The sequence below is a fragment of the Penicillium subrubescens genome, assembly GCF_028828155.1.
Source record: "Penicillium subrubescens strain IBT 31985 chromosome Unknown utg000002l_segment0_segment0, whole genome shotgun sequence".
NCBI classification, from domain to species: Eukaryota; Fungi; Ascomycota; class Eurotiomycetes; order Eurotiales; family Aspergillaceae; genus Penicillium; species Penicillium subrubescens.
The window spans coordinates 6841553-6867052 of NW_026643152.1; the positions used below are offsets into that span (position 1 = coordinate 6841553).

General features: G+C 51.0%; 7 protein-coding genes across 7 annotated transcripts; 4 read left to right on the top strand and 3 right to left on the bottom strand.

The window, feature by feature from the left end:
• Positions 1 to 3788: 3788 nt before the first annotated feature.
• N7473_003802 (uncharacterized protein) lies at positions 3789 to 6400 on the top strand (the record flags this gene model as incomplete). The annotated part of the gene is made up of 3 exons (XM_057149742.1): positions 3789 to 4737; positions 5302 to 5982; positions 6213 to 6400. 3 exons carry the CDS (start codon positions 3789 to 3791, stop codon positions 6398 to 6400), a joined length of 1818 nt encoding a protein of 605 aa, XP_057013396.1.
• A 1551-nt stretch (positions 6401 to 7951) lies between these two features.
• Positions 7952 to 9926, top strand: bgt3 (uncharacterized protein; the record flags this gene model as incomplete). The annotated part of the gene is made up of 2 exons (XM_057149743.1): positions 7952 to 9723; positions 9782 to 9926. 2 exons carry the CDS (start codon positions 7952 to 7954, stop codon positions 9924 to 9926), a joined length of 1917 nt encoding a protein of 638 aa, XP_057013397.1.
• Positions 9927 to 10730: 804 nt separating this feature from the next.
• Positions 10731 to 11723, bottom strand: N7473_003804 (SRR1 family protein; the record flags this gene model as incomplete). Its single annotated transcript, XM_057149744.1, has 2 exons — positions 11183 to 11723; positions 10731 to 11095 (listed from the first exon to the last, which is right to left on the bottom strand). Coding segments are annotated over exons 1-2 (855 nt in total), but the record flags the coding sequence as incomplete, so codon positions are not given.
• A 1030-nt stretch (positions 11724 to 12753) lies between these two features.
• On the top strand, positions 12754 to 14144 carry N7473_003805 (copper acquisition factor BIM1-like domain-containing protein). Its single transcript, XM_057149745.1, has 3 exons — positions 12754 to 13199; positions 13269 to 13582; positions 13648 to 14144. The coding sequence occupies exons 1-3, from the start codon at positions 12983 to 12985 to the stop codon at positions 13846 to 13848; spliced, it is 732 nt and encodes a 243-aa protein (XP_057013399.1). The 5' UTR covers positions 12754 to 12982; the 3' UTR covers positions 13849 to 14144.
• Positions 14145 to 15359: 1215 nt separating this feature from the next.
• Positions 15360 to 15861, bottom strand: N7473_003806 (SET domain-containing protein; the record flags this gene model as incomplete). Its single annotated transcript, XM_057149746.1, has 2 exons — positions 15360 to 15373; positions 15441 to 15861. 2 exons carry the CDS (start codon positions 15859 to 15861, stop codon positions 15360 to 15362), a joined length of 435 nt encoding a protein of 144 aa, XP_057013400.1.
• A 1127-nt stretch (positions 15862 to 16988) lies between these two features.
• Positions 16989 to 18227, bottom strand: N7473_003807 (alpha/beta fold hydrolase; the record flags this gene model as incomplete). Its single annotated transcript, XM_057149747.1, has 1 exon — positions 16989 to 18227. One exon carries the CDS (start codon positions 18225 to 18227, stop codon positions 16989 to 16991), a length of 1239 nt encoding a protein of 412 aa, XP_057013401.1.
• Positions 18228 to 19773: 1546 nt separating this feature from the next.
• N7473_003808 (uncharacterized protein) lies at positions 19774 to 23598 on the top strand (the record flags this gene model as incomplete). Its single annotated transcript, XM_057149748.1, has 1 exon — positions 19774 to 23598. The coding sequence occupies one exon, from the start codon at positions 19774 to 19776 to the stop codon at positions 23596 to 23598; it is 3825 nt and encodes a 1274-aa protein (XP_057013402.1).
• Between the last annotated feature and the right edge of the window lie 1902 nt (positions 23599 to 25500).

Here is a 25500-nt window from a genome sequence, read left to right on the forward strand (position 1 = left end):
TCCGTTTACCGACCTGAGACTGGAGTGGGGTATGAGTGCGATGGTTGGTTCGTCCCTTGGATCCAGTTTGCCATGCTTGCTTTTCCGCCGTTGGAACCAACCGAGTATAGATCTACAGAGGGTACTCCAAAGACAAAGAATGCGGTCTGATAACCAACCCCGTTTAATGTGCTTACTTGGGCGGAGACCTTCGAGAAGTTGCTCACTTGCTGTCGTTAGACGGAAGACGGGAATCTGTGAGTGCAAATCATCGTCTATTTCCCGTCGTTAGCGTAGATTCAACACACTCTGTAGCCTTGAATTCTTCCGTGGTCCAGGTTAAAGCCCGCGATGACCTCGTTCCATCTCTTGTTTCCCCCCCCCCTCGGCACTAAGGCACCAAGATGGGGTTCTCCCCCAGTCTCCACCAGTCGAGGCTAAGCAGTGGCTTTTACACGATGGTTTTTGATTTTTTTTTTTGATTATTATTTTGGATTTGGATTTGGCTTTCTGGTCTTTTCTCGATTGCCTTTTGCGTGTCCCACTTGGCACTTGTTCTTACTGCCACTCACGCCGTTCTGCATCCTGCACATCATCATTTTCCTTCACCCCCCTCTCCTCCTGTCGTCCAACCTGTCGTCCACAAATGTTGAATGCCATGGATATGGCATATCCATACCTCCCTCGTCTCATAGTTTGACCTCTATATTTCTCACTTGTCCAGTCCATACGCTTGTTCTTCCGCGACTGATCCTTCCAGCTCGGCTAGGCAGCTGTCGTTGACTGTCTTTCTTTCTCTTGAGGCTCGGGTGTTTACCGGACGAGTCGCTGGCGACTGTAATCTCCCTGCGTCCTGCACTCATCCTGGTCATTATTACACTACACTACTCTTCCGCTAGCGACCAGCCCATCCTGATACCAGATCTATTGGCCAGTCGTCTTTCTCCCTCTCTTCGCAAGTCGGCGCTCCTCTAGATTTTCTAGTTAGTCACTACTGTACGGAGTCGTCGTCGTAGTCGTTGTAGTTTGTCCTTCTATAACCTTTTCTGGGTTGGTTTTATCATTAAAACCTTTTTTCTTCTTTTAATAATCTTCGCGTTTTTAGTTTCTTGGTGACTATTCCCCATCGGTCATTTTTGGGGGGAATTTTGTTTTCCAATTCTCCTCTCTTTCTCCTTGATTATTCGAATTAAATTATAATCTTTTTTTTTTCTTTTTTTTAGTTTTCGAGATTATGATTTATTTTTCTCGTTTCTTGTCTGTTCTCTGTCTTCTTCATGATCATATTTCGATTCTATTTTATTCTCCTCCATTTTCCTTTATTTCCTCGTCCGTTCTACCGGCCGATCCTACACCAACCAACTCGCTCACTCATCGGCTTTAAATTAGAAAACTTCCCCATTGAAATATAACGGGCAAGGGTCTCACCGGAGTGCAGCTAAATAATCGATCATGACCCTGGACCCTCCACTTGCCTTCACACGCATCGACCCCCTCTATCGCGCCCCAAACCCCAGTCGCAACCAACCCCTCCAAGCCATTCACTCCATCCCAGTCCACCACATCACAGCCTCCATTGTGTCGCGCAGCTAGTTCCAGGCCTCTCATCTCGGGATTATCATCCTTCGCGACCTCGACCTTATCCGATTTATTATTTTATTTTGCACTTTATTATGCCTTATACTTGGACCTACAGGATCGACTAAACCGACTCAAACCGACTGGACCGAGTAACTGGACCCATCATCCTTTTCCACACACCTTTTGAACCCTACGGGTACCTTATTTCTATCTAACCGTACGGGAACTGCATCTAGCGGGTTCTTTGATCCTCCCGACCTCTCCCCATCTTTCTTCCTTCTCTCCGCTTGGAGTGCGCCAAATTTCCTCGGCCTCGCATCCTAGTTGCTTTTCTATTTTTCTCGTCCCTCTTCCCCCCGGTTCTTGTCCTTGTCCTTGTCCTCCCACCAACCTACCCCATTCTGCATCAAAGCTGGAGATTCTGTCCCAGACTACACCAGAGGTCTTCCCTGTGACCGGCATGGTACAGACTGACCTTGGTCCTCTTGCGGTGTCAAAATACAAGGAAGAGTCAGTTGATGATTCAGTGAGTACTAGATCAATTCCTATCATCTTGCATTTTTTTCATTGTTTCTCCCTCTCTTTACAATTACCTTGATACGTGATGTTTTTACATTTCTCGTCCTTTGCCCTCGCCTTTCTCTTTTTTGCCCTGCAAGCACACGCGCATAGATTGAGTTGCAAGATCTTCCTACTACAATATCATTCCGATCCGTTCTTGGATTTCCCTTTCATTGTTTTTCCTTATATCATGGGGAGGATCTCACATTGTGTGGTGGACTGCCCTTTTTCTCTCCCACGGAAACATCACCACCTCACCTCTGGGACTATCAAGCAACCTTTGCGAGGATGAGGGCTGCACCAAGGAGTGACCAAAGACTCGGACAAAACGAAAACTAAAAGCCTTAAATCTGTCAATTGAGGCGAGGTATCATTCTTCTACCATGCTGGAGTCGATGCCCGCCACGAGGCTGAAATTCCTCGATGCGCCGCGTGCCATTGCCCACACATCCAGTCCGATCCAGTTCGAAACACATTTTCTGAAGCCCACACAGAGTGCTTGGTCCCCACAAAGTCTGTTCTACGCAGAACCAGCCTGAAACGGGGACTAGATATCAGGAGGGAGCGCCCGCACGATGAAAAGCTCAAGTCCCCGAAGGCTGTGTACCAAGTGTATCAGCGCATCACTGGCAGGACAAAACCATCAGGCTGGAGTGCTTGGTCCCTTCGGAACAAAAATGAACCACTCGCAGTGTCGCGAACTCTTCAGCGCTACACAGATCCGTGGTTTCTCTTTAGGCCCTGACTAGCACATCCCTGTTATGATCCTGGTCCTTTGTTACGCACCTAAGCCGATCCCTGCTCGAGGCTTCATCGGTGGCAACCCTCCTCATTCTTACCCTCTCACCACATCCTCCCCCAAGAAAGCCTAGGAGCCTGTCTCTTCCAAAGCTTTGGGAGTATTCCAAATCCCCTCGTTGATGTCGTCACTTGGAAAATCCTGTGTTCTCTAGTTGCTTCTTCCCCCTCAGTTCTCTCAGTTCTCTCCTCCTTCCCACGTTCTAAGGTGGCTGTACCACCTCTCGCGACCTTGGGCGAAAGTCCTCGAAAGTCTCCAGTCAAACTGATATGTGCCCCTGTAACAGCTTCGACACGGTAGTTCGGCGCGTCCGAGCACACTTCACTTGCAATCTCTCCAGCAGCCACGATTAGGTCTCGCGCCACTTGGGAAACAAAGTCCTATTTCCCCAGCTCAGTCTACGGCCTCTACTCCAACTTCGACCTACCCTTCACATCAACCGCTAGGGAACGGCGTCCTACATTCTCATAGTGCGTACGGACAACCGGCGCAAGAGTCACCCTACTATACTACCCATCCAACGTCATATTCAGCCGCCGCAGCTTCGAACCCATATCCATCTAGCGGTAAGCCCAGGGTTTTTCTTTGCTTTTCCTTTCTTTCCTTTTTTGCTGGATTTATACGATGATATTACAGTTGCGCGCTGTGTTTTGAGGATCGAGTGTTTCTATAACTTCATAATTTTGCGTTGAAAACAGCTCATGAACACGCGACAGACGATCTAATGTATGAAGTGATAGGACCACCAGACCTCATGGCAACCACCGCTCAAATGCAGAGACCTGCTTACCCCCCAATTTACCACACCCCTCAATCCAACTCGCCAGCATCTGTAGCTTCACAGCCACATGATCAGCATGGTCGCAACATGTACACCCAGTCCCCCCAGATGCCGCATCAAATGTACGGCTATGCGCCATATTCGCCGATGAACCCGGTGCAACCGTCGCCTTATGCCGCGCATCCGTCCCCTCAATCACACACCCTCACCTCGCAATCCATGATGATGCCCCCTCAGACGACCACGGCACAGATGTCACCGCACCAACAATCACACGCCTCTAACGCGCTGTCCAGCAGCCCCATCATGAAAATGGATCCGAATTCCCAGTCCGCATCAGCCCAACGACCAATGCTGAACCCACCTCTTCCCTCGCCCGGCAACAACAGCCTACAAGCAGGCAACGTCCACCAAACATCCCCGTTGGGGACGAGCTCGAGCGCCGCCCCAGGTCCCATCCCAGCTACCACGCCACTGGTAGTGCGACAGGACAGCAATGGTGTGCAATGGATCGCATTCGAGTACTCGCGTGACCGCGTCAAGATGGAGTATACGATCCGCTGTGACGTCGAGTCCGTCAACGTGGACAGTCTCAGCCAAGACTTCAAAACGGAGAACTGCGTCTACCCCCGCGCCTGCTGCAACAAAGACCAGTATCGCGGTAACCGACTGGTCTACGAGACCGAGTGCAACACCGTGGGCTGGGCACTCGCCGAGCTGAACCCCTCGCTCCGCGGCAAGCGAGGACTCATCCAGCGTGCTGTCGATAGCTGGCGCAACAGCAACCAAGACCCGCGTCTGCGCAGTCGACGAGTCCGCCGTCAGGCCAAGGTCAACTATCGCAAGCAGGCGATGGCGCCGCCGACACCGCATATGTCTGCAACAGGTCCCGTGGGACCCAGTTTGCCGAGTACCCCGACGATGTCGATGCCTCAGGGTCCACGACATAGTCTTTCTGGTCCGCCTATGTCGATGGGACCGCCGCAGTTGCATCATCATCACGCTCAACCAGATGGGAGCCCTAAGATTGAGGACGGTATGTTTCAACCGATGTGATATGTTTTGATTTCTGTCGATGTTTTTCTCCTTGGTGCAATGCGCGCGGCGGAGTCGTTTCTTATGGCTCTCTAGTAATTTTTTTTTTCGATTGATATTCTTTTTTTGTTCTATACCTGTTTGGATCTTGATGGATTGGAATGGGTGTTGAGTGATGCTGTCGTCTTCTTCCATTTGAATGTCTCATGGTTGAATGTATGTGTATATGTGGGGAGTTATGCTGTGGTGTATGTCGACGATGTTGATGGCTTCTTCTGTACGAGACGTTGCACGGGTGTATCTCTATTTATCAGGTTGCTGGCTTTGGATATGGTCTTGCTTCTTCTTCTGGCTCTGTCATTTCTTGTTCTCTTCTCTTTGGCTTCCCTGCGCTTTCATTATTTCATACCCTCAACGCCGTTCTGTTTATCATCGATGCCGCCGCGCGCCTCTTCATGCTTTCATTTCTTTTCTGTTGGACTCATCGAGGGCCCAACACCATCCACAACATGCAAGTTCAAGCGTAGGCTAATTTCTCCTCGTCTTTCCTTTTCCTTCCCCATAGGCACCACAGACTACACCAGCGCTACTCAGCGTCCCGCACAACTCGCCAGCGACATCCGCGCCGCTCAAGTCTTCCACGATGCCACCACCATCCCCACCTCCTCCAGCATCGGTCCATCCATGCCACCCCTACTCCGCGACACCAGCCTCAGCGCGCTCGGTCGTCACCACACAATCGCAACATCCAGCCACATGGACTACACAAGCGCCGAGACCACCGACGGCAACATCAGCCCCAGCAACGAAGATCTCTTCGGCCAACTCCCGGACGGCAAACGGCGCACCTTCATCCTAATCGAGGACCCGCAGCGCGGAGCCCGCGTCCGCGTCAAAGTCATGCTGGATAAAGTCAACATGGACGAAATCCCCGATTCCTATCGCATGTCCAATGCCGTCTATCCGCGCACTTACTTCCCCGTGCAGATGAAGGATGCTCCTGGCACGAGCGTCCCGAATAAGCGCTTCTTCCGGGATGATACGGAGCATGGGGATGGGTCTGATGCGACCGTGAGTCGGACGAGTGTTCTTGCGCCTTCGCTAGATGGTGAGCGGGAGATTGATGTGCCTCAGCTTTCGAGGCGGAGACATCATAAAGAAGTCATGCTGAATGACCTTGGATATCGACTGAGTTGGTGTCAAAGCCGGGTGTTTGCTGGGCGGACGCTATTTTTGCAGCGATCCCGTAAGTACCAAACCCCTTGTCTGCTCTCGTATCCCTTTTTTGTCTTCGTGTAGCCTCATCCCTCGTGTTCATTGCTGTCATGTCATCTCCATCCCTTCCATGCCGAGGACCGTGCTTTAGCGCGCCCACGTGCCGAACGCGGCTGAGACATAGTCTCACTTATCGAGATGAACCCGAACCAAACCAAACTGGTACATTTTGATTCCCTGCTAACAATTATTTGAATCTAGTGGATGCCTACCGGAATAAAATGCGCAGTAGTATGCTGGCTGCGGGACAGGATGCGAGTGAGATTCCCGAGCATTTTGACACGCGGCGCGGGAAGCGGCGGTTCTTGGAGCGTGGGGAACACCGGTTGAAGGTTGAGACTGGGGAGCCGAGTGCGTCGCGGCGGAGTGTGGAGGAGGTGGAGTGTTAGTCTATATATACTCTATAGTTTGTGGGTGAAGAAGATGGAGATGGAGATGGAGATGTATAGCCCGGTCTATCTATCTATCTCTATTGGTAGATACTGGGATGTTGATGATGATGGATGATCTTGCTTGGACTTATGATGGGATGAACAACTGTTTACGTGAGCGATTGTTTATTGCTGTTTTATAGTAGACGATTGCCTTTTGCTGTTTCTGATTATTCTATCCTATCTTATGGATCGTTTTTGATGACGGGTTGGTGGTTAGTACTGATCTGCTCTGGGGCGCTTTATTTGTTTGTTTTCGGCGATGTATGAAGGGATCGACAATCAAAAACAATCGAGTGGGAACCGGGAATGGATTTGCAACGGCGCAGGGTTTTTATTCCTTTTGGTAATAGCTATGATTATGATGGATTATGTACGGCGTGGAAATGAGGTACTTGGATTAGTTGGGCTTACGAGTCCTGGCTGTTATACAGGGGACTTCCTATTGTGAAATGTCTTCCATTTCTATCATACTGAGCTTTGCCCACGACCCCAGTGTGTTATCACTGAGACATTAGAGATGCTTAGGCATAGCCTAATTATGATGGTTTCAATGTCTTATGTCTTATGTATATTTTGTATCCTGTTTAGTGTATACCGAGACCGGACTATCCATGGTAGTACTGTCGTGTCCAGTCCAAGGGTCGCATTCTCGGCCAAAAATAGCATGGACACTTGAACCGCAGGGACTCAGGGACTCGCCAGGGACACAGCTGAGCCCCACTCTCCACATTGACAGTGACAGGACCCTTCCGAGAACAGAAATATTAATTGGATGGACTCGGAGAGAATTTGACAAGGACCATTAATGAAATGCATGATATTTCAATACATAGGATGCAATCTGTGATATGATACTAAAGTATAATAATAGTTGTGACTCGGTATTCACTGTACTCCGTACTGAATGAACTCAAGTTCATTAACTAAGTTAACTAGGGTGTACCTACTGATCCACTTCTTCCTCCCCCAAACGCGGTTGTCCCGGCCACGCTGGACTCGTTTTGGCTGTTAACACTGTTGACTGCAATCAGCCGTCATCAGCCATCAGCAGCCTCCAAACTTTTCTCCTTTCGGTCGCCTAACGCCTCTTGCAGTTCATGTTTTCTCCTTTCTCATTCCCTCATTCTTCCTTCAAGAAAAAGGGAAACCACGGCCTGCAACTGATCCTCTCTACCTGACACAACTGCGCCCCAGTTCCTCCCAAGGCTCCTCTCAAATCGTGTCCCGCTCCGCTCAATCTCGGGAACCGTGGATCTTTGACAGGGTCGGCGATGCCTGTTCTTTAACTGATTCCCTCCATTTCTCACTTCCTTCTTTTCTTTTTTCCCGCTCCTCCCCGTCCAGATTCCTCGCGACAGAAGGATCGTCGACAAAGATACCACACCCCACTACTACACCCCAAGCATCCTCTGTAACCCTCGCGTCCTCCCGCGGACCCTTAAAAGACCCTGACCCTAACACCACTCCCGTCCCGTCCGGGGTCAGCCGGACTTTGTTGACTCTCAAATGAACCACGACGACAACGACATCCCCGCGCCGCCGCCTCATCGCTACACCCCATCTCTACGAAACAATTCCTCCGTCACCCCCGGCGTAGACAATCTCGGCCCATCTTCGGTCGGCGGCGGTATCAGCGGAATCGCCCTCGGTGTCGCCAACAGCCACGATCGCTTAAGCGGCGTCGACGCAGTTCGCGGTATGGATCACCACGACGGTTTCTCCGGTCCTGCCGAGCGCGGATACCATACGACCGGCTCGGACAACCCTTATATTCCTTATACGCCTGACTTGGGGAGCTCAGACTCGCTGCGGCCAGAGCAGTCGTATGGTTCGAACATGGCGCTCGGCGCGACGGGGTATCCGCCCGGTGTGCAGACGCCTGGCCAGTCGTCGATACAACTCAGTGATGGAGGTTCTTCGAATCGGCGCAGTATGATGGATCAGTATTCTGGTTCGTCGTACAATGGTGGTATCGTGAGTGATGGACCATACCAACGACAGTCGCAGTACAGCACCGGGCATGTTCCTGCCGATATCAACCCAGATGAGATCGCCGACGACGGTGACGACGAGTTTATTCCTCGATCGCGGAATGCGGCTGCTGGCGCTGCAGGCGGAGCTGCCGCGGGAGGTGTTCTCGGTGGGATGTTCAATCGCGGCGGAACCGCGAATCCGCAATATGGACCTGTGCCGGGCGGTGGTTTGGAGGCTGGATCGAGAAGTGCCGCGGCACAGGAAAAGGCCGCGATGGGTGGTGGAATGTCTTCTCGCAAGAAGCGTGGATTGATCGCGGGCCTTGTTCTCGGTTTGATCGTCCTGGGTGCGATCGTTGGTGGTGCCGTGGGTGGAACGCTAGGAACGAAACATAGCAGTGGATCATCGTCATCATCATCAGCAGCAAATGCCAATTCAGCGACTAGCGATACGGCGGAGAATGGAGACCTCAACAAGAACTCTGCTGAAATCAAGGCGCTGCTGAATAACGACAATTTGCACAAGGTCTTCCCTGGTATGGACTACACGCCTTGGGGTGTTCAGTACCCGCTGTGCTTGAAGTATCCTCCCTCGCAGAACAACGTCACTCGCGATCTGGCCGTGCTTTCTCAACTCACCAATACCGTGCGCCTCTACGGAACGGACTGCAATCAGACTGAAATGACTCTGCATGCGATCAGCCAGCTCGGATTGACCGATATGAAGGTCTGGCTTGGTGTGTGGATCGATACTAACGAGACCACCACCACCCGCCAGCTCGACCAGCTGTACAAGATTCTTGATGATACCAAGGATCCATCCATCTTCAAGGGCGTGATTGTCGGCAACGAAGCACTGTACCGTGCTGGTAGTGACCTGCAGTCCGCGGAAACGAATCTGATCAGCTACATCAAAGGCGTTGCCTCTGAACTGAAGAAGCGCAACTTGAATGATATGGAGGTGGCTACCTCTGATCTCGGCGACAATTGGAACGCAGACCTCGTCAGCGCCGTCGATGTGGTCATGTCCAATGTGCATCCCTTCTTCGCTGGCGTCGACGTCGACGTCGCCGCAGCGTGGACCTGGGACTTTTGGCAATCGCATGATGTTGTCCTGACCAAGGGAACTACCAAGAAGCAAGTCATCTCCGAGGTGGGCTGGCCCAGCGGAGGTGGTAAGGACTGTGGATCAAGCCCGACCTGTGACTCCGATACCCCGGGCTCCGTAGCGAGTGTCGACAATATGAACAAGTTCATGTCCGACTGGGTCTGCCAGGCTCTGGAGAACGGCACGGACTATTTCTGGTAAGCTACTACACGCAACTCTCATTAATTTCGGTTTCTATTGCTAACGCAACATCAGGTTCGAGGCCTTTGATGAGCCCTGGAAGATCCAGTATAACACCCCCGGTAAAGAGTGGGAAGACAAGTGGGGACTCATGGATTCCGCTCGCAAGATCAAGTCAGGTCTCAAGATTCCGGACTGCGGTGGCAAGACTGCCTCGTAGGCTCTCTTTTGTTTGACTTTTTTTCTTCACGGGATCATGATCATGAAAATTACCTCGCACTCACCCGCATCCGTTACCTGTATATTTTGTCTTGTCCCTCATTTCACGTCTCTCCTTTTACAAATTCCCCTATCGGCGTTTCTATTATCATAACGATTCTTTCTATCCCTTCGGATTCCCGAAGACCCTGTTATCCTCTCTACACTTGTCATTGTCACTCTATTCATCGACTCCCGTCATACCGAGATATGACCGTCCACACCTGTTATGTTTTCCATGCCTTTGATGCAGGGTAACACTTACTCCGCATGGCATGGCATTTTTTGATATTCCATCTCTTCTTGTTTGGCGTTTTGGTGCGCGATCCAGTGCGCTTTTCGAGTCTACGTTTCTCGTATTCTTCGCTTTCATCATCCAACCAGGATGATGACTCTTGCATTGAACATTGAATTTGGGGAGGGTGTGTTATAGTTTTGCTCTTGTTTGTGTGTGCTGATTGGGTTCTTGCGATGTACATATGGCCATCAATATTGACCACACCCCGAGTTTTCGTCTGGGTTTCTGCAGAGATATATCTTGTAGTCGATCTTTGTTTCTTGGGGCTGTAGATTTGCCTCGTTATGAGGCTAAAGCACAGAGGAGATGGATGAGTTACCCATATTCAAGGCGAGTGTAGTATTCTTATATACATAATCCACTCCCTCGATATCCACAGTCCAATGTCCTGGAACTCCCAACTCCGCAAAATGGAATGCAATGCAACTCACCCCTCCAATTCACCCGATCAAACATCTACACTAACACCCCCTCCCCCTCCTTCCTCTCCCCATCTTCTTCCTCCCTAAAATAAACCCTCGTCTTCCAAAAAGCATGCTCACACCCCTCAAACGGCCCCAAAACCACCGACCCCACCCTCCCCACAAACCCCTGAATAACATCCGAATTCGTATCCTCCAACGGCCCCCCAAACACCATACATGGTTCGGACACGAGTAATTGCTCAAGATGTTTGCGTTCAGCACCCGGGCAAAAGAGCAGGGTTTTCTTTGTGAGGAGGGTGAAGGCGGCGGGGTGGGTGAGGACTGTTATGTTTAGGGATGCGAGGAGGGATTTGTCGAGAGTGTTGAAGACTGGGTCTTGGGCGTAGATTGGGATTGAGGTAGTGGTTTCTGGTGATGGGTTAGTTTATTGGTATGAAGAGAGAAGGGAGGGTGTGAAGCTGAAGAAGGGATAGGATAGGAAAGAGGCAAACGAACTCGATATCCACTCCGCAATACTCTCCAACGCCGCAAGTTGATACATAGAAACAACTCGTCGATCAACCCACCCTCCACGCAGGAATCCACTCGGACTACCAAGTCCAACGCATACAACAGCGTCTATAGATGCAGATACAGATACATTCCTCTCCTTGAGTTGCGCCTCTAATCGCGTCCACGTCTCCGAGGTTATCCACTTCTCACGATACCCTTGATACTGCGCCTGCAGCTCTTCAAGTGTTAATCGTCCCGGTGCTTCGGCGGGACCGAGGACTAGCTCGGCTTCTGGCGCATTGGTTTCGGAGGAATCTTGTACTATCGGCTGAGCATTGGAGTCCTGCTCATTGCTAGTCTTTGTGCGGGTCCCGCGTAGTACGCGCCGGACGTTGTTGCTGGATGTGACGTGGGTCCAGCCGTCATCGTCGGTGACTTGGGTGCGTTTTTGGGTTGAGGCAGTGGGGCGGTTTTTGCGAGATGTGTGTGGCATTGTTTTGTAAGGGGTCAATTGGTGTTGTGTTATACTTTGAGGAAGTAGGTTGGATGTCTTGAATGGTAATGGTGGGGGTTGGTGGATTTCTTTTTTTGATGGGCTTATCGCTTATCGCTTATCGATTGCTGATTGGGGGTATCGATTATCTGTTATCGATAAGCTAGAGTTAGTCAGCTGTTTGTTGATCCAGGATACTTTCTACTGTAAAAGGATTGGAATAGGCAAAGATAACTAGTCAGCATGCCAGAGTACTGACAGAATAGTTATTGTTAGGTCAGATTATCAGATGAGCATAATCAGATTTCCTTAATAGCTTTAGGATTGATGGATGACAAGAGTTTGTCCTCTTTACTGACAAACGAACGGTTCCTGGCCGTGGTAAATCATCGGCCCCACGGTCGGCCTCCACTTGAAATTGTATAGAAATGAACTACTGCTTGAGTAGTATGGGCATTGATCCGTTCTTCTCGTTGGTAGAGGTGGTTCGTACGCTCTCTGAGTGCAATATCTAGAGCATAGAGCCAATAGTCATCAGATCCCTGAACGTGGCTTACTCCAATTCAAGCGACTGATCATCGTGGCCTACCTGCAGTGTAAGTACATAGTTCAACTACACTTCGTACTTTATTCTTGATCTCCACACTTTATCCAGCAACATCACCACTTCACCTCTAGCAAGAATCATGTCACAGTAAAGCCAACCCGCTTAATCATCCTTCATCCTCCATCACACCACAAGTCCCAACATAAGCGCCAAAGACCACCTCCTCAGCACCCCTTCCCCTCACAACTGCGCCATTAGCGTCGCCCCTCGGCGCTTCCAGCAGTGGGCGCCCCGCCAATCACATCCCAGAACACAGTGATGGCACTTGCAGAAGAGCGTGATGATCCCCAGTAGTACTAAAGCATCCTGGTCCAGCGGTGCTCCGCATCCCCTCTCTCGTCCACTCAGATCCTGTGCAAGCTGCAGTCGCTGTCACATCCGGGTCCTGCATCCTGACTTGTCCGCACCATGGCTGCACCCTACCCTATGGTCGAAGCCCCTCAAAAAGAGCCCGATCGGCCCTCGACCGCTGTCCGTGGCTTGGTTCTTGGTCGAGCTTCTTTTACAGCTGCGCTGGATTGAATTCCATGCTCCATTGTGCATCTTCGCTTCGGAACAGCAATTAAACAGAAACTCGGATTCGGAGCCGAGACGACGTTCAGCGTCACGATAAGCAACTGGCTTGTGTTTTTCTTGCTCCTCATTCTTGTGTCGACATCGTGCGGAGATCGACTCGAACAAAATCAAAAAATTCATATTCAAAATGGTTTTGCAACAATTATCATCGCGATGGGCGACTCTGATCGTTCTGCTATGGGCAACAGTCGCCCACGCCCACACCGTTATCACCTATCCCGGCTATCGAGGGAATAATCTGCAGACCAACGGTACCGTCGCAGAAGCCAACGGACTCGGTGTCGCATACAATTCGAAAAATGATTCCCTTTACTACCCCTACGGCATGGAATGGATTTACCCCTGTAAGCATCCCGCAATCATGAGTCCCAACCGACTCAGAGCGATAACTAACAATCATTCCCTCTCTTCAGGTGGTGGCATGCCAACCTCTACGAACCGCACCTACTGGCCCGTCGGTGGCGGTGCTCTCGCTCTTCAGCCTGGCTGGTTCCCGGGCCATTCGACGGCCTTGATCTACGTCAACATTGGTCTCGGTGAGGTCCCCGAGAACATGAGCCACCCGGTTGTGTCGCCGTTCCAGATCACCGGTCCCACGAACAATCCCTACCCAGGAACGATTTGTCTGCCGCAGGTGCCTCTGCCTGCTAATATCAGTGTCAAGGCCGGTGACAAGGCTACGATTCAAGTGGTGGAGACTGCGAAGCACGGCGCTGCATTGTATAATGTATGTTTTTCCTCAAACAAGACTTATAATCTTTGGATAGCGTGTATTAACCTCGATTTCCGCAGTGCGTCGACATTATCTTCGCCGACAACGGAGACTCCAAGATCGCCGAAGTCAACGCTGATAATTGCTTCAACTCTAGCGATATCAGCTTCCAGTACGTGTACACGACCTCGGGCATTGGGTCTGGCGCAGCGATGCTGCAACCCCCACGACAGGTGTGGCTTGCAGTTGTGCCAGTTCTACTAGTGGCTGCGTTTTTGTAGAGATTTCGCTTCTGATGTGATGCATTTACGTGCGCTTGTTGCTTTTTTGCCTTTTGAACATACCCTATTTTGTCACTGGAATGATTGCTGCGATAAAATTTTGAATTGACAACTTGATATGCTGCTCCGTCGTTGGAGATTGATCATATTTTGGATGCTTGCACGTTGCGCTTACTCTAAGGGGATCTTGGAATTTGGTGGTGTTTTGGGTGACTAGTATTATTGTTTCATATGAAGATCAAAGGTTTTCTTGTTATATTTATCGCTTGACCGGAGGAAAATTAGGCATGCCAAAGGTTTTGGAAGATCTATACACCGTAAATGTAATCTGAAGATTGGTGAGTGAAAAGGAAAGATCTCAACTCAGGAAGATTGCAACTAGATAATCTCCGGTGAATAACCTAAGAATCGGAATGCCTCACTTACGTTGAAATTCATGATCCTATGGCTATGGCTCTCCGGTGTAGGTAATGTTTGGTTTGGAGGAATTGAAGTTTGATAGTACTAAACATAGGGCTCTTATCTCACCATAAGGCCCAAAGAAGAAGTGTATTGCTCAAGAGGGCCATTTATTCCACAGTCTCCGAGTCAAACAAGTAGAAAGCCACGGCACTCTTTCTTTTCACGACCTGAGGGCGAACGATGGTAATATTAGGCCTAGAATATAGGGACATGTGAAATCGACACCGAAAATGGCATCCTCTTGTAAACTTGAGACGTTGAATTCAGGTAGCCCGAGATATTTAACAGGTATTAGTTAGGTCTTGTTGACGCTTGACTGGTACGGTTCTTCCTTATTGTAGTCAGGTTCCCCACGGCAGCCATGCGCCTGAACACTGTCCGTCTAAAGGTTACAGGAATGACTGGTTGCTCATACTTAGTTCAAAGTTCTTGATATTGAGATAATCAACTCCGGCTTCAGTACGCTGTACCGCCGATTCGACTATCACAACCCGCCTGGCGAGTGCAACTTGTTCGAAGGGGAAGAAAATCTCAGCTTGGTTACTCATTTGTATTTCGTTTTACCTATTAGATAACTCCTAGTACACATGATCCCTTGGATCCTCCTCTCCTCATTGCGCGGTCCATTGCCTTGCCAGGGCCTCCTTTGCGCCCGTACGCTCCAGTCGCGCCGCATCCCACATCACGTATCCCTAGTGGTGGAGCCCATCCTCCGCCATGTATCCAGTAATCCAGGTTCCGAGTATATTACTATACGTTCCTCCCCATATCAGTGTCCATGCTAGTGGGGATACATCCCTCCTGGATCCAGTACTTTATCCCCTGAAATGGTAACGGGTCCCGCCGCTTTTTTTTCTACTTTAGATCCTGATCAGAACAAGCTTCCGTGCGCCGCTCTCGCTGTGCTGCGCCGCCTAAAACGTGGTCTCCGAGAAACCAGTCTGGGTGCACGGTGAGCGCAGCCTGCATTATCGAAACTAAGTTAGAGTGGTCCTTTATCGTGAAAGAGACGGTGTGGAGGAGCTCAAGGCCCGCGAGAGCGTTCCCATCTAGAAGCTCTCCCCTGGGCTTCAATTACACAGTTAGCTGTGTCTCAAGGAGAAAAGCGGGAAAGTGTGGATGCAACTAACCCTCATTTTCAAGATCAAAAGCCCCTTCCGGGGTTGGCGGTCCCTCTCCGTCAAATGTGGGACTCTCCTCGTTCACATCTGTGTTGTGATGCGGCTTGAGCTCGCCTGGGAGCACTAGTGTAAAGTGGTTGGACAGAAATGCATGAGTTAAATCAGAGAATCCCCATTCTGCATTGCTCTTCAAGAGTAGGAATTGTGAAACTCCATCGGGAGGCGCATCTTTCAAGCATTTGAGGGCGTCTTCATCCGTGACGTCGAATCTATTTGGTTTCGGGATCGTGAAAAGTGCCTTTTCGCGGAGGATCACTTGATCCCTGCGTGATATGGCGCGTGGCAAACCCACCCCATCCTTTGCCTGGTGATGGTTTGAGTTCAAAGGGAGCATCGGCTGGGATTCGAAGCTGGTGATAGGCTGGAGCATGGTCAGTCAGGTTGGTTGTCACAATCTCGAGTAAGGTAGGGCCAGCGTACAATGATTTGCAGACATGGCGCGAGGGTTTTTGAGAGGCACAGTCAGGCTGGGTGTTGTCGTTGGTGATTACATGATGTAGGCGTGAATTGTGTGAGTTGAAGGAATGCAAGGGGATGATGATAAAAAATTGCCAGAGGATTGGGTTCTGTCAGGAGAAGGCCGGTGGAGAGAAGAGATGAGCCGTTGATACACAATACTTGCTTGGAAGTTTGTACCTTGTTCCTCGCTTCACCTGTACATCGAAAAAAAGTCGCGGTTGAGACAAACTTTAGGTTCGGGAATTCAGTTGAGCTTGGTTAGGAATTTTCCACAGTTTCTACCCACATTGAGCTCCAAAAGCAACCTGGGTAGAAAGTTAATGCATTGTTTATCCTTTTTTCGTTTACTATTCTACTTCCCTCGAACTTCATGGAAGATAAGTCGATTAGTTGAACCAGATTATTGCCAATTGCTCTTAGAATCCATTGAGTGTTAAGATAAGCATATGCAGTTCCTCTGCCTTTGTTTTGGGCTGCCTTGTACTGTATAGACGTTCTGGCGGTAGGATTTTGTTGAGCGTGGTTAGAAGATGTTGAGCGGGGTCACAATTTTGATGTTAAATTCCTAACCACGCTGACCTAATTTGTGACACTGCTGAGCTCGTTACCACCCGACGTAGCGCAGCGTGGTTACAAATATTTTTTGGCCTCATTTCTACCCACGTTGGGGTTGGAGTGCAATAATTACACTAATTGATTCATTATTTGCGCAGTCAGCCTTGCGCGCTTCGTTTATCACTCTTTTATACTAGGGTCTATTCCAGGATTTTAACTATACAACTATACAATACCTCTTTGTTTGACGAGGAAGATTACTTAGTTCTTCCACTCGTCGTATAAAATTTTCAAGGAACCGTATGAGGTTGTTTGGAATAATCTTCTAACTATCTAGGTTAAGCTCTATAGTAAGAACTAAATAATCAACCTGGAGAGAGAAGACTAGACTAGGATACCTGGGATAGGGAATAGAGTGTGTTTAAACCTTGTTTGGCCACACTTAACTGTATAACCCCCACAGATCTCTACTCCAGTACCTATCTACCTGTCCAATCCCGCCAACTCGAGTATTGTTTGCACCACTTCATTTGGGCTTTCCTGGGGTACCCAGTGACCGACTCCATCGAGTAAACGGAGAATTCGAAAATCGGAACAAACTGCACCGCTGGTCATCTTGTCCAGTGCCCCGGGCTCTTGATAGATACCCCAATCCTGCTTGCCAGAGACGAATGCGCATGGACACTCAATCTTCTTACCGGCAAAGGTATCATAGTCTCGCGTATATCGACCATCTGGAGCAGTGCGCACACGGTACCAATTCAAGCCTCCTTGGAAGCCGGTCCGAACATACTCGCCTGCGTAAACAGCAAGTTCATCATCTGGGAGCCAGGAATAAGAGCTTTGTCCCTGTGTTGGCTCATCTTTCATGTCTCTCTCCACAGTCTCTGGCATGGTAGCGTCTAATGGCATGATATAGTAGCCCGGCATCTGAACTATTTCATCTGCAGTCCAGCTCTTCAACGGATGCGGCTGGTTCCCCGCCCAGGATCCGCTCTTGAGATGGAAATACCCACGCAGGAAGTGGTGCATTTCATCACGAGATAACGTGGACATGTCTGGACTCGCCTGGGGCGTCGAATAGTACCATTTATAGTGCTTGCGGCCATGTTGAGCCAGAGCTTCATGGATCCCCAAAGCAGCCGCAGATCCCTCCGTACCGCCGCCTCCCCCTCTCGCAGCAGCCTCACGCTGTTCCTCCACAGTGCCTTCATTAGCAGTATTGAAGGGCAAGGTGGGACTGCCATTGAAAGGGTGGCTCATCAGCACCACACTACGGAAGAAATCCGGGCGTATCAAGGCACAGGTAGCAGCCGTCATGGCACCACAGTCATGACCAGCAACGCACTGCACTTCGCGATATCCCAAAGCATGTACAAGAATGACGATATCCCGGACCAGCTCAGTCATCGAAAAAGTCGTCAGATCTACATCCTCATACGCCCGCGTATCCCAGCCCGTGGTTCGGCCGAACCCGCGCTGATCAGGAGCGACCGCGTGGAAGCCCGCAGCTGCAAGCTGGGGCAGGACTCGACGCCATGAATAGGCGATTTCAGGAAAACCATGCAGGAGAACAATCAACGGGCGATCATGGGCGGGAGTGGCGCCCGCCTCGAGAATGTGGAAAGTGAGATCGCGCGTCTCGATTAGGCGACTGGAGACGCCGGCTGGGAGGGGCAGTGGCTGTGAGGGAGTCGAGGGAGTGGCATCCAGGGACGACATGGTGGAGTGTGGGTTGATTGGGGCTGGGGGCTGGATGCTGGGACCAATCTTGGAAATAGTTACCGGATTGCTGGGACTGGGCTGGATCGTGTAAGTGTGGAGAGAGAATCGATGTATTAATAGGCTAGTCATGGAAGAATGATGTAAATAGAGACTGATAATGAGAGATCATAGGGCTTGACTAGATAGAATCGGGTTCCTTTAAGAGGAGTTGGTTTCTGGGTAGGAGAAACCATTTATTGCCGATCAAAGAGGAGTTCGGGGGAAATATCAGCCTGTTTGAACAAGTACTGTCAGAGTGCATATCCCCTAGTCTAGTCCCCCTAGTCCCTTAAGTGAACCTAGGTTCAGTCAGGTTCACAGTGGAAATATTCACCCGCTAAACTTCTCCAGACTACTGGTTCACTCGGAGTCTGTACCAAACTCGAGTCCTTCGTCATACAGTGGCACCTTCAAGCTAGACCCTCGCAACGAAAAATTCAATTGAACTTCTGAGATACTGCTGGAGGAATAGTCATAGGCTACACTGTCAAACATTTCTAGCTATATAGATATCCAATTAATCTAAATAATAATAGACTAGCATACTATCCATCAATATACTTCGTTGATGTACCCCAGGACGGTGCCAAGTAGTCAACGGGTACCTGAGGCCAGTCATGACGCAAGTTTTCCTCACCCGACCGAATCTCCAACCTCCAGTCCTGATCCTCCGCATGTAACATTCAACTTTCTTTTACTTCATCCCCAAGGGCCTTTCTCAATCTCTATTCCCAGCCATCAAATCCTGACTCAATCTTCTAACCTGCCCTACCACCCTCCCAATCCCCCCTGGCTTACTCTCGCTCCTTGACCCCCGTTCGTTCCGACCTTATGCGCCCTGTCCGGCCTTTTTTCTCTCGTGCTCCCGCTTGATCCTATCTGTCGCTGCTTCGCGTCGCATTATCCCAGGGCCTTCTATCGTCAAATCTGCTACGCCTGCTAGCTCGAATCTACCCCCATCTACTCGGACCCCGGCGCTGCTTTGCGCAGTGTCCGGTCGGCTATCCGACTTTCGTTCATACCTCGTGCAATTGGGAGCCTAAGCAACCATGTTTAACCGTCGCAAAAGAAGCAGAAGCTCTTCCCATCGCCAGGTGCGTTCCCTGCGGAAAGCCCGAGCCATTATCTAGATGTGATGGAATATACACTTCGTTCATCCTGCAACATGATGCCGATCTCTTAGGCAATGGATTGCTGCCCAGATAAAGACTAACTAGTTCTCCGTGTTGTTCTATAGCCACTATCCGGACCTGCATCTCAATCTGCACAATCTGCCGCCAGCCATGCATTCTTAAAATCCCAACCTTCCTCCAATAGTCTTTCTTCCGCGGCTGCCGCTGCTGCTCTGCGCAATCTCACGCCAACCCCAACACCGGTGGAAAATGTCCAGACGAAGCGGATGGTCCAGCGGCGGGTCTCAACACAGTCGCCAACCAATTTGCCGACTGGGCGTCGCTCGGCCAGTGTAAATGGCCCTCTGCGCCGATCGAATAGCTCAAGTTCCATGACCGCAAGGACATTTCGCGAGCCGTCGCCTCATCGCCCATCCACCAGCTCCGGCCCTGGAGATAGACGTCACTCCCCCATCGATGTGCCCCCGCTGCCATCTCTGCCAACTAAATTTGTCCCACAAAATGGCTCGGGTCGACGTGCTGTCAGTATGGAGCCGTCCATGAGGTCGCCTCCAGCATCTCCGCGACGGTCCGGAGCACCTACGGGCGTGGATCGAGGGCAGCCTGGTAGCCCGACACACAACCGAATTGCCAGTTTAGGCACAGTACCAGAGAACGACCGACCGAGCAGCCGAAATTCGATCAATTTCTCCTATCCGATGGGTTCACGGCCAATCTCACCGACGTCACCTGTAGAGAATCGTACGATGACTCTGGACCCGGCTTCGGTTCGCGAGTCGCCAGACGAGGGATCTGCTGCGCGGCAGACTGTCCCTGAGAGGTCGGGCAATACGAAAAGCAGGGTTTCCGCGGCTGGAAACGCGGAAGAGAACCCTGCACTCAAAGCCGCAGGCATTGCGGCTGGTACCGCTCTAGCTGCTGCTACATTGAGCCTGCAGAAAAACAGCCCGCGAGCGGATACCGGCCATGCCAAGGCAGAGCGAGTAGAGCAAGGGACACAGGCCACTGGCTCACGGGAACAGCGTATTGATCGCTCAGTTCCACTTGTAGATAGTGGGTCAGGGAGCGAGCAACCGTCTTCTCGAGCTGGGCTCGAGCGATGGCCCTCCACCGTACATGAGGAGACTGAGCCGAAGGAGGAGGTAGACGCCAGTGTTTCTACCACCCAACATCCAGGGAGACGGTGGGCCAGCGCATCTCCTGCAGTTGATCACAGAGAGGTAGTGTCCACGCCGCAGCCCTCCCCTCAGCCATCCCCGAAAGCCTCAAGAGACACCACACCGCAGCAAGATCATCTTCATCAGTCCAGCAGTCCCGGCCGTTCGGCCCGTTTCGCCAAATGGCTTTCCGTGACTGCTGCTGGCGATCAAGTTCACGAGCCACCACCTCGATCTATTTCTCCTATTAAGTCGGCTTTGAAACACCCTCGCGGGAATTCATTGTCTCCAGACCGAAAGGTTAGCATCGGTGGTCGTGTCGTGCAACCACCCAGCGAAATTTCGGATGGTACTTCAGTCGCTTCAGACGAGGGCTCTCGACTTGGTGTGAAGAAACGACCGGTGAAAGTGAGCTTTGATGATGATGCCGAGGTTGTTGGCGTCGCGGCTAGTCCTCCCACTTCTCCAGAGGAATACGTGCCAGAATCGCCGCCAAACAAGGGCAAGTCTCGCATGAGCTGGTTGGGTGTGGGTAAGAAGCGGGTGTCACCATTAGACTATGTGACCGGGGACCACGACTTTGACGAAGTCATGAGGCCGAGACCGGCACTCCCGTCGTTTGGCAGCGTCAGGGGCAATCGAGACGGTGGACATCCAGCACCGGCAATTCCAGAGTTCAGTGACAACGAGTCGACGAGCTCCTCGGACAACGACATTGTCTCTCCCGGGTTATCATTCTCCAATGACCATGCCCTTGGAGGCATGCTGCCTATGGTTCAGCAAAAGGAACCTACACAGCCCAACGCTGTCACAACCTTGGAACAACTTTCTGTCACTGGGGCCTCGTCGCTTTATCAGCAACAGCCTAAGCCCGAGCCTGAGCACGAGCACGAGCTGGATGGTGTCGCTCTTGGGAATATCACTGAGCAGCCACCATCCTCGAGTGTGAATGCACATGCCGATCTGCTTGTGCCTGCTATCGCTATTGAGCCGGCTACACCTCCTGTAGACAGTGACCAGCCAATTTTCGGGCAGCGGTCCAGTCTGGAATGCCGTATACCTGGAGGCTACCCTCCGTCGAGCTCCGACCGCAATCTCAAAGGTGCAGCCACTACGGGTTCTACAGATACTACAAAGTCGCAACCCATCGCTACCGCTGTGCCACATTTGGATGACGTGGATACCGAAGGCGAGTCGGGTGATAGTGTCTACAGTGATGCTGCTGAGGACATTGACGGTGATGGTTTTGGTTCCATCAATGCCATTGTCGACAGTGGACCAATCCCTCGTTCGACAGGGTCTCCCAGTCAAAGTCGTGATGCCACTCCCAAGGCAGCTGACCGAATTACCGCCATTGACAATCATTCGCAAGATGTCACAGACCAAGCACGCGAAGACCCTCGTTCTATCACTCCGACTCAGGACTCTGTTAATCTCGAGATAAGCGAGTCCCCTATCACTCCTTCGTCCAATCGGGGTTTCGAGTCAGCATATCCTCCACTGCCGCTCAAGTCGAAGCTTCGAGCTTCATCTGATCACGATGGAACGGGCCAAACAGCCGTCAACAAGCAACGTCGGCCCTTGTCTTTGGCAATCGGTGGTGACTCTCACCTACGGGATCCTCACACCCTTTCCACCGATGCCAAGGGCAAGAACCGACCAGTGTCTCTTGGGGCGCCATTCCAAATGAAGAAGCCCAATGGTACCTCGCCCGGAATCCCGGAATCCCTTGGACGGACCATGTCAAATGGTAGCGACTCTTCCAGCAGCTTCAAGCGCTCCAGCCATTCTACCCGCAGCGATGGTCCTTTCTCGATGCGTCGGACCATGAGAGGCAGTTCCACACAACCCCAACAGTCCTCTTTCTCGGGTCGTGCAGACTCTCCTGAAGATCATCGACCGCTTTCCTCCGGCTCGGGGGCCGGGACTTTGCGAAAGACATTACGAAGCCCTGGCGCTGGAAACGAGCGATATTCATTCTTCTCAACTAACAATAAAGCCCCTCGGGCGAAGTTTACCAAGGCACCCCCTAAGTCGATGCGAGGCTCGCGCTTTGTGGATTCTGACGGGGAGGGCAATGAGGCACCCGCCCAGGGCTTCCGCAGCCGATTCGCGGACTCTAGTGATGAAGATGAGCCCGGCAGCAATACCATGCGACCTGTTCGTGGTATTCCTCGACGACAAGGCATCCACGACGGAGACTCGACCGACCTGGATGATAGCTCGGAAGAGGAACGTCGACAGGCCGCAGCAGTGTCTGCACGTCAGTCAAACCTCGTGCCCCCTGGTTCTCGGGATAAGAACAGCCCCAATATGTCTGGATTTGCGGCAGTAGCCAAACAGCGTGGAATGACCCAACGAGAACTAGAGGAGTTCATCATGCAGCCTCCTAGAGGTCGGAAACCCGGTCTCCTCACTCGCCTGGGTCTGAAGAAGTCCAAGAATCCTGATCATCGTATCCGCAAGGCCGATGTTGAAAGTCCCTCTCGAAGAGATACCCCGCTAGAGCGATCGCGGCTGGAACGCGAACAATTGCGTGGAGAACCCTTCACGAACGGGGTGAACGAGGACCGAGTGGTAACCACCGTGAGTGCAGACCCGCCTGAACCAACTTCCCCACGCAAGCTCGGCCGGCGACTATCCAAGCGAAACACCACCGGTGGTGAACACTGGCCTCTTCGTACGGAGCCAAGAAATGAGACGCCCGAACCAATCCCCTCGCACAGCCAGAGCCTCCCCTCGTCTCCCCTGCAGACAAGCAAAGCCGGGCCGCCGGCGGCTAATGCCGAGCGCAACGGCAGCATCACAGCCAACGGTGGCGAAGGAGCTGGAGCCATCTCGACTATCAAAGAGGAACCCGAGCTTCCCCAAGCTGGCCAGGCTGGTCAGGCTGGACTCGATATTAATGATGCTCGCTCAGATATCACAAATACTACAGCTGAGGAACCGGGCCTGTCAGCACGCGACGTGGTGATTGCTGGTTCTGGACGCAAGAAACGATTCCCACTTTTGCGAAAGGCCTTTGGTCTACGAAAATGACCAGTTTAATTTCTTGAGGCCTTGCTCTTTTTCTTTTCCAATTTGTTTCCTCTTCTTCTTTTCTTCTTCACTTTCACTTCTCGAGAAGCATTATGGTGGAGTCGTTCTCACCGTACACGTTTAATGCCTCGCCTTCTTTCTTTATCTTTCTGTGTCAATTCTTCTTTGTCTGCCAGCCCTGGATTTTCAGCCGTGGTTTGGTATTACTGCCCCAAGGGCATCCATTTCTCCCGAGTGGATCTAATCTTAATGATTGATATATGCCTGTCACCTGTGAGTGTGTCTTGTATGTATTTGTGTATTGTCTTGTTCTGTCTTGTCCACGACCGACCACTCTTGTTTACTATTACACTCGTTCTTTGATTTTATTCGGAGTGGCAGATGGAGTCTGGACTGAATAGATGGTATTCATGGACGTCGTATCATGTCTATCTACACCTCTTTTCAAGCCAGATCCCTACCCCCGCTGGCGTTATGCTGGATCCTTCATTCTCGTGCTGGGAAGGAGTTTCCGTACTATATACATTTGATACCCTCGTTTCTCTTCTGACCATGAGTCTGAACCTGGAATCACCTTCATTCTGGTTTTGGTTCATTTATCATGTACGATTTGTCCCTCGTTGAGGTCTTGTGGTCGTGTGGAGCCATGTTGTTGCAATGCTTTCTCTTTTGTTCTCTTAGACATTATCCATAGATGTAATTGGATCTGGGGCAGGTAATTGAAACATTCTCGCGCTGCGATTGCGATCTTCTTTCTTCGGTAAATCTAAGAATGGGATATAATTGATTTCCGTAATTGTTTGATTTGCGTGGCTTATGCAGTGTCCATTGCGTATACTCCGTACAGATGGCCGAACGCGAATACACTATCCTGCCATTGGAGCCCACAATAATTATTTCTATGATAAGGACCCATCTCTACGCAGATGGACTCGGTCGTCGTCATGAAGCCCTCCTCAACACCAAAGAACTATGTAGCTCATGGGAGCCAAGAAGGAACGCATTATTATCTCCCATAACAACAGCCTAGCAACCAGCCCAGCCCGTGCTTCTTCTCCTCACAAGCGCCCGCAGTGCCGCCCAGGACCTCCCAGCTGCACGCACCGAGGATGATCCACCAAGGTGATGAGCGATTCACAAAGTGGAGCTCAGTGGACCCGATCCCCCAACAACCCACCAACCAAACCCTGAAAAGGTGAAATCCCCCCTCCAGCCACACGCTCTTCAGCTCGCCTGTGTGACCCAAGATTCGCTCAACCTGTGATACGATGAGGCGATGCCACGCCCTCAATCTGTGCCGAGACGAGACGAGACTTGTTTTTTTCCCAGCCTCGGTATTTGTAAATTATTAATGCTGTATTGCATGTGTGGGACGGGACTAGTATTGTATGTACTGTAATTATTATGGAGGATGTCCGTATGTGTGTATGTGTAGCGCCACTACATGAGGAGGTCTAGATGCCTGCAGGATTGCCCGATTGTTGATTTTCCCTGAAACGGGGAGTCTTGGGAGTGTGATTGGGTATGGGTTAGGCGTGATTGAGTGGCATTGGGTGCTATCTGATGCAATTGGGTGTTATTCAAGGGGCTGGTAAGCTGGTTGGGCTGGGGAGAGATGGAGAGGATCAATTGATTCAATTGCAGAGTGGACTCGAAAGCACGGCTGTGTCCGGAGAGGATGGGGTCCCATGGACAGAAAGTACGCGGAGTACGGAGAAGATGGCGATTATTGTTGTGATCAGAGTCGGACACGACTGTGCTGTGTTGTTTGGGCTCCACCGATGGAGACCGCGATAGGCCATACAGCGAACAGATCAGAAATACAGCGATACACAGCTTACAGCTTAGAGTTGACACGTAGGAAAAAAGCTGAGCTGTGGGTTGGCCAGTGCAGCTGTTCGA

Excerpts from the sequence above, each read along its gene's own strand:
- N7473_003805 (XM_057149745.1), top strand. The coding sequence starts at position 12,983 with ATGGTTTTGCAACAATTATCATCGCGATGGGCGACTCTGATCGTTCTG. Across the intron at positions 13,200-13,268 it reads CATGGAATGGATTTACCCCT|GTGGTGGCATGCCAACCTCT; the intron begins GTAAGCATCCCG and ends CCCTCTCTTCAG. Across the intron at positions 13,583-13,647 it reads ACGGCGCTGCATTGTATAAT|TGCGTCGACATTATCTTCGC; the intron begins GTATGTTTTTCC and ends CGATTTCCGCAG.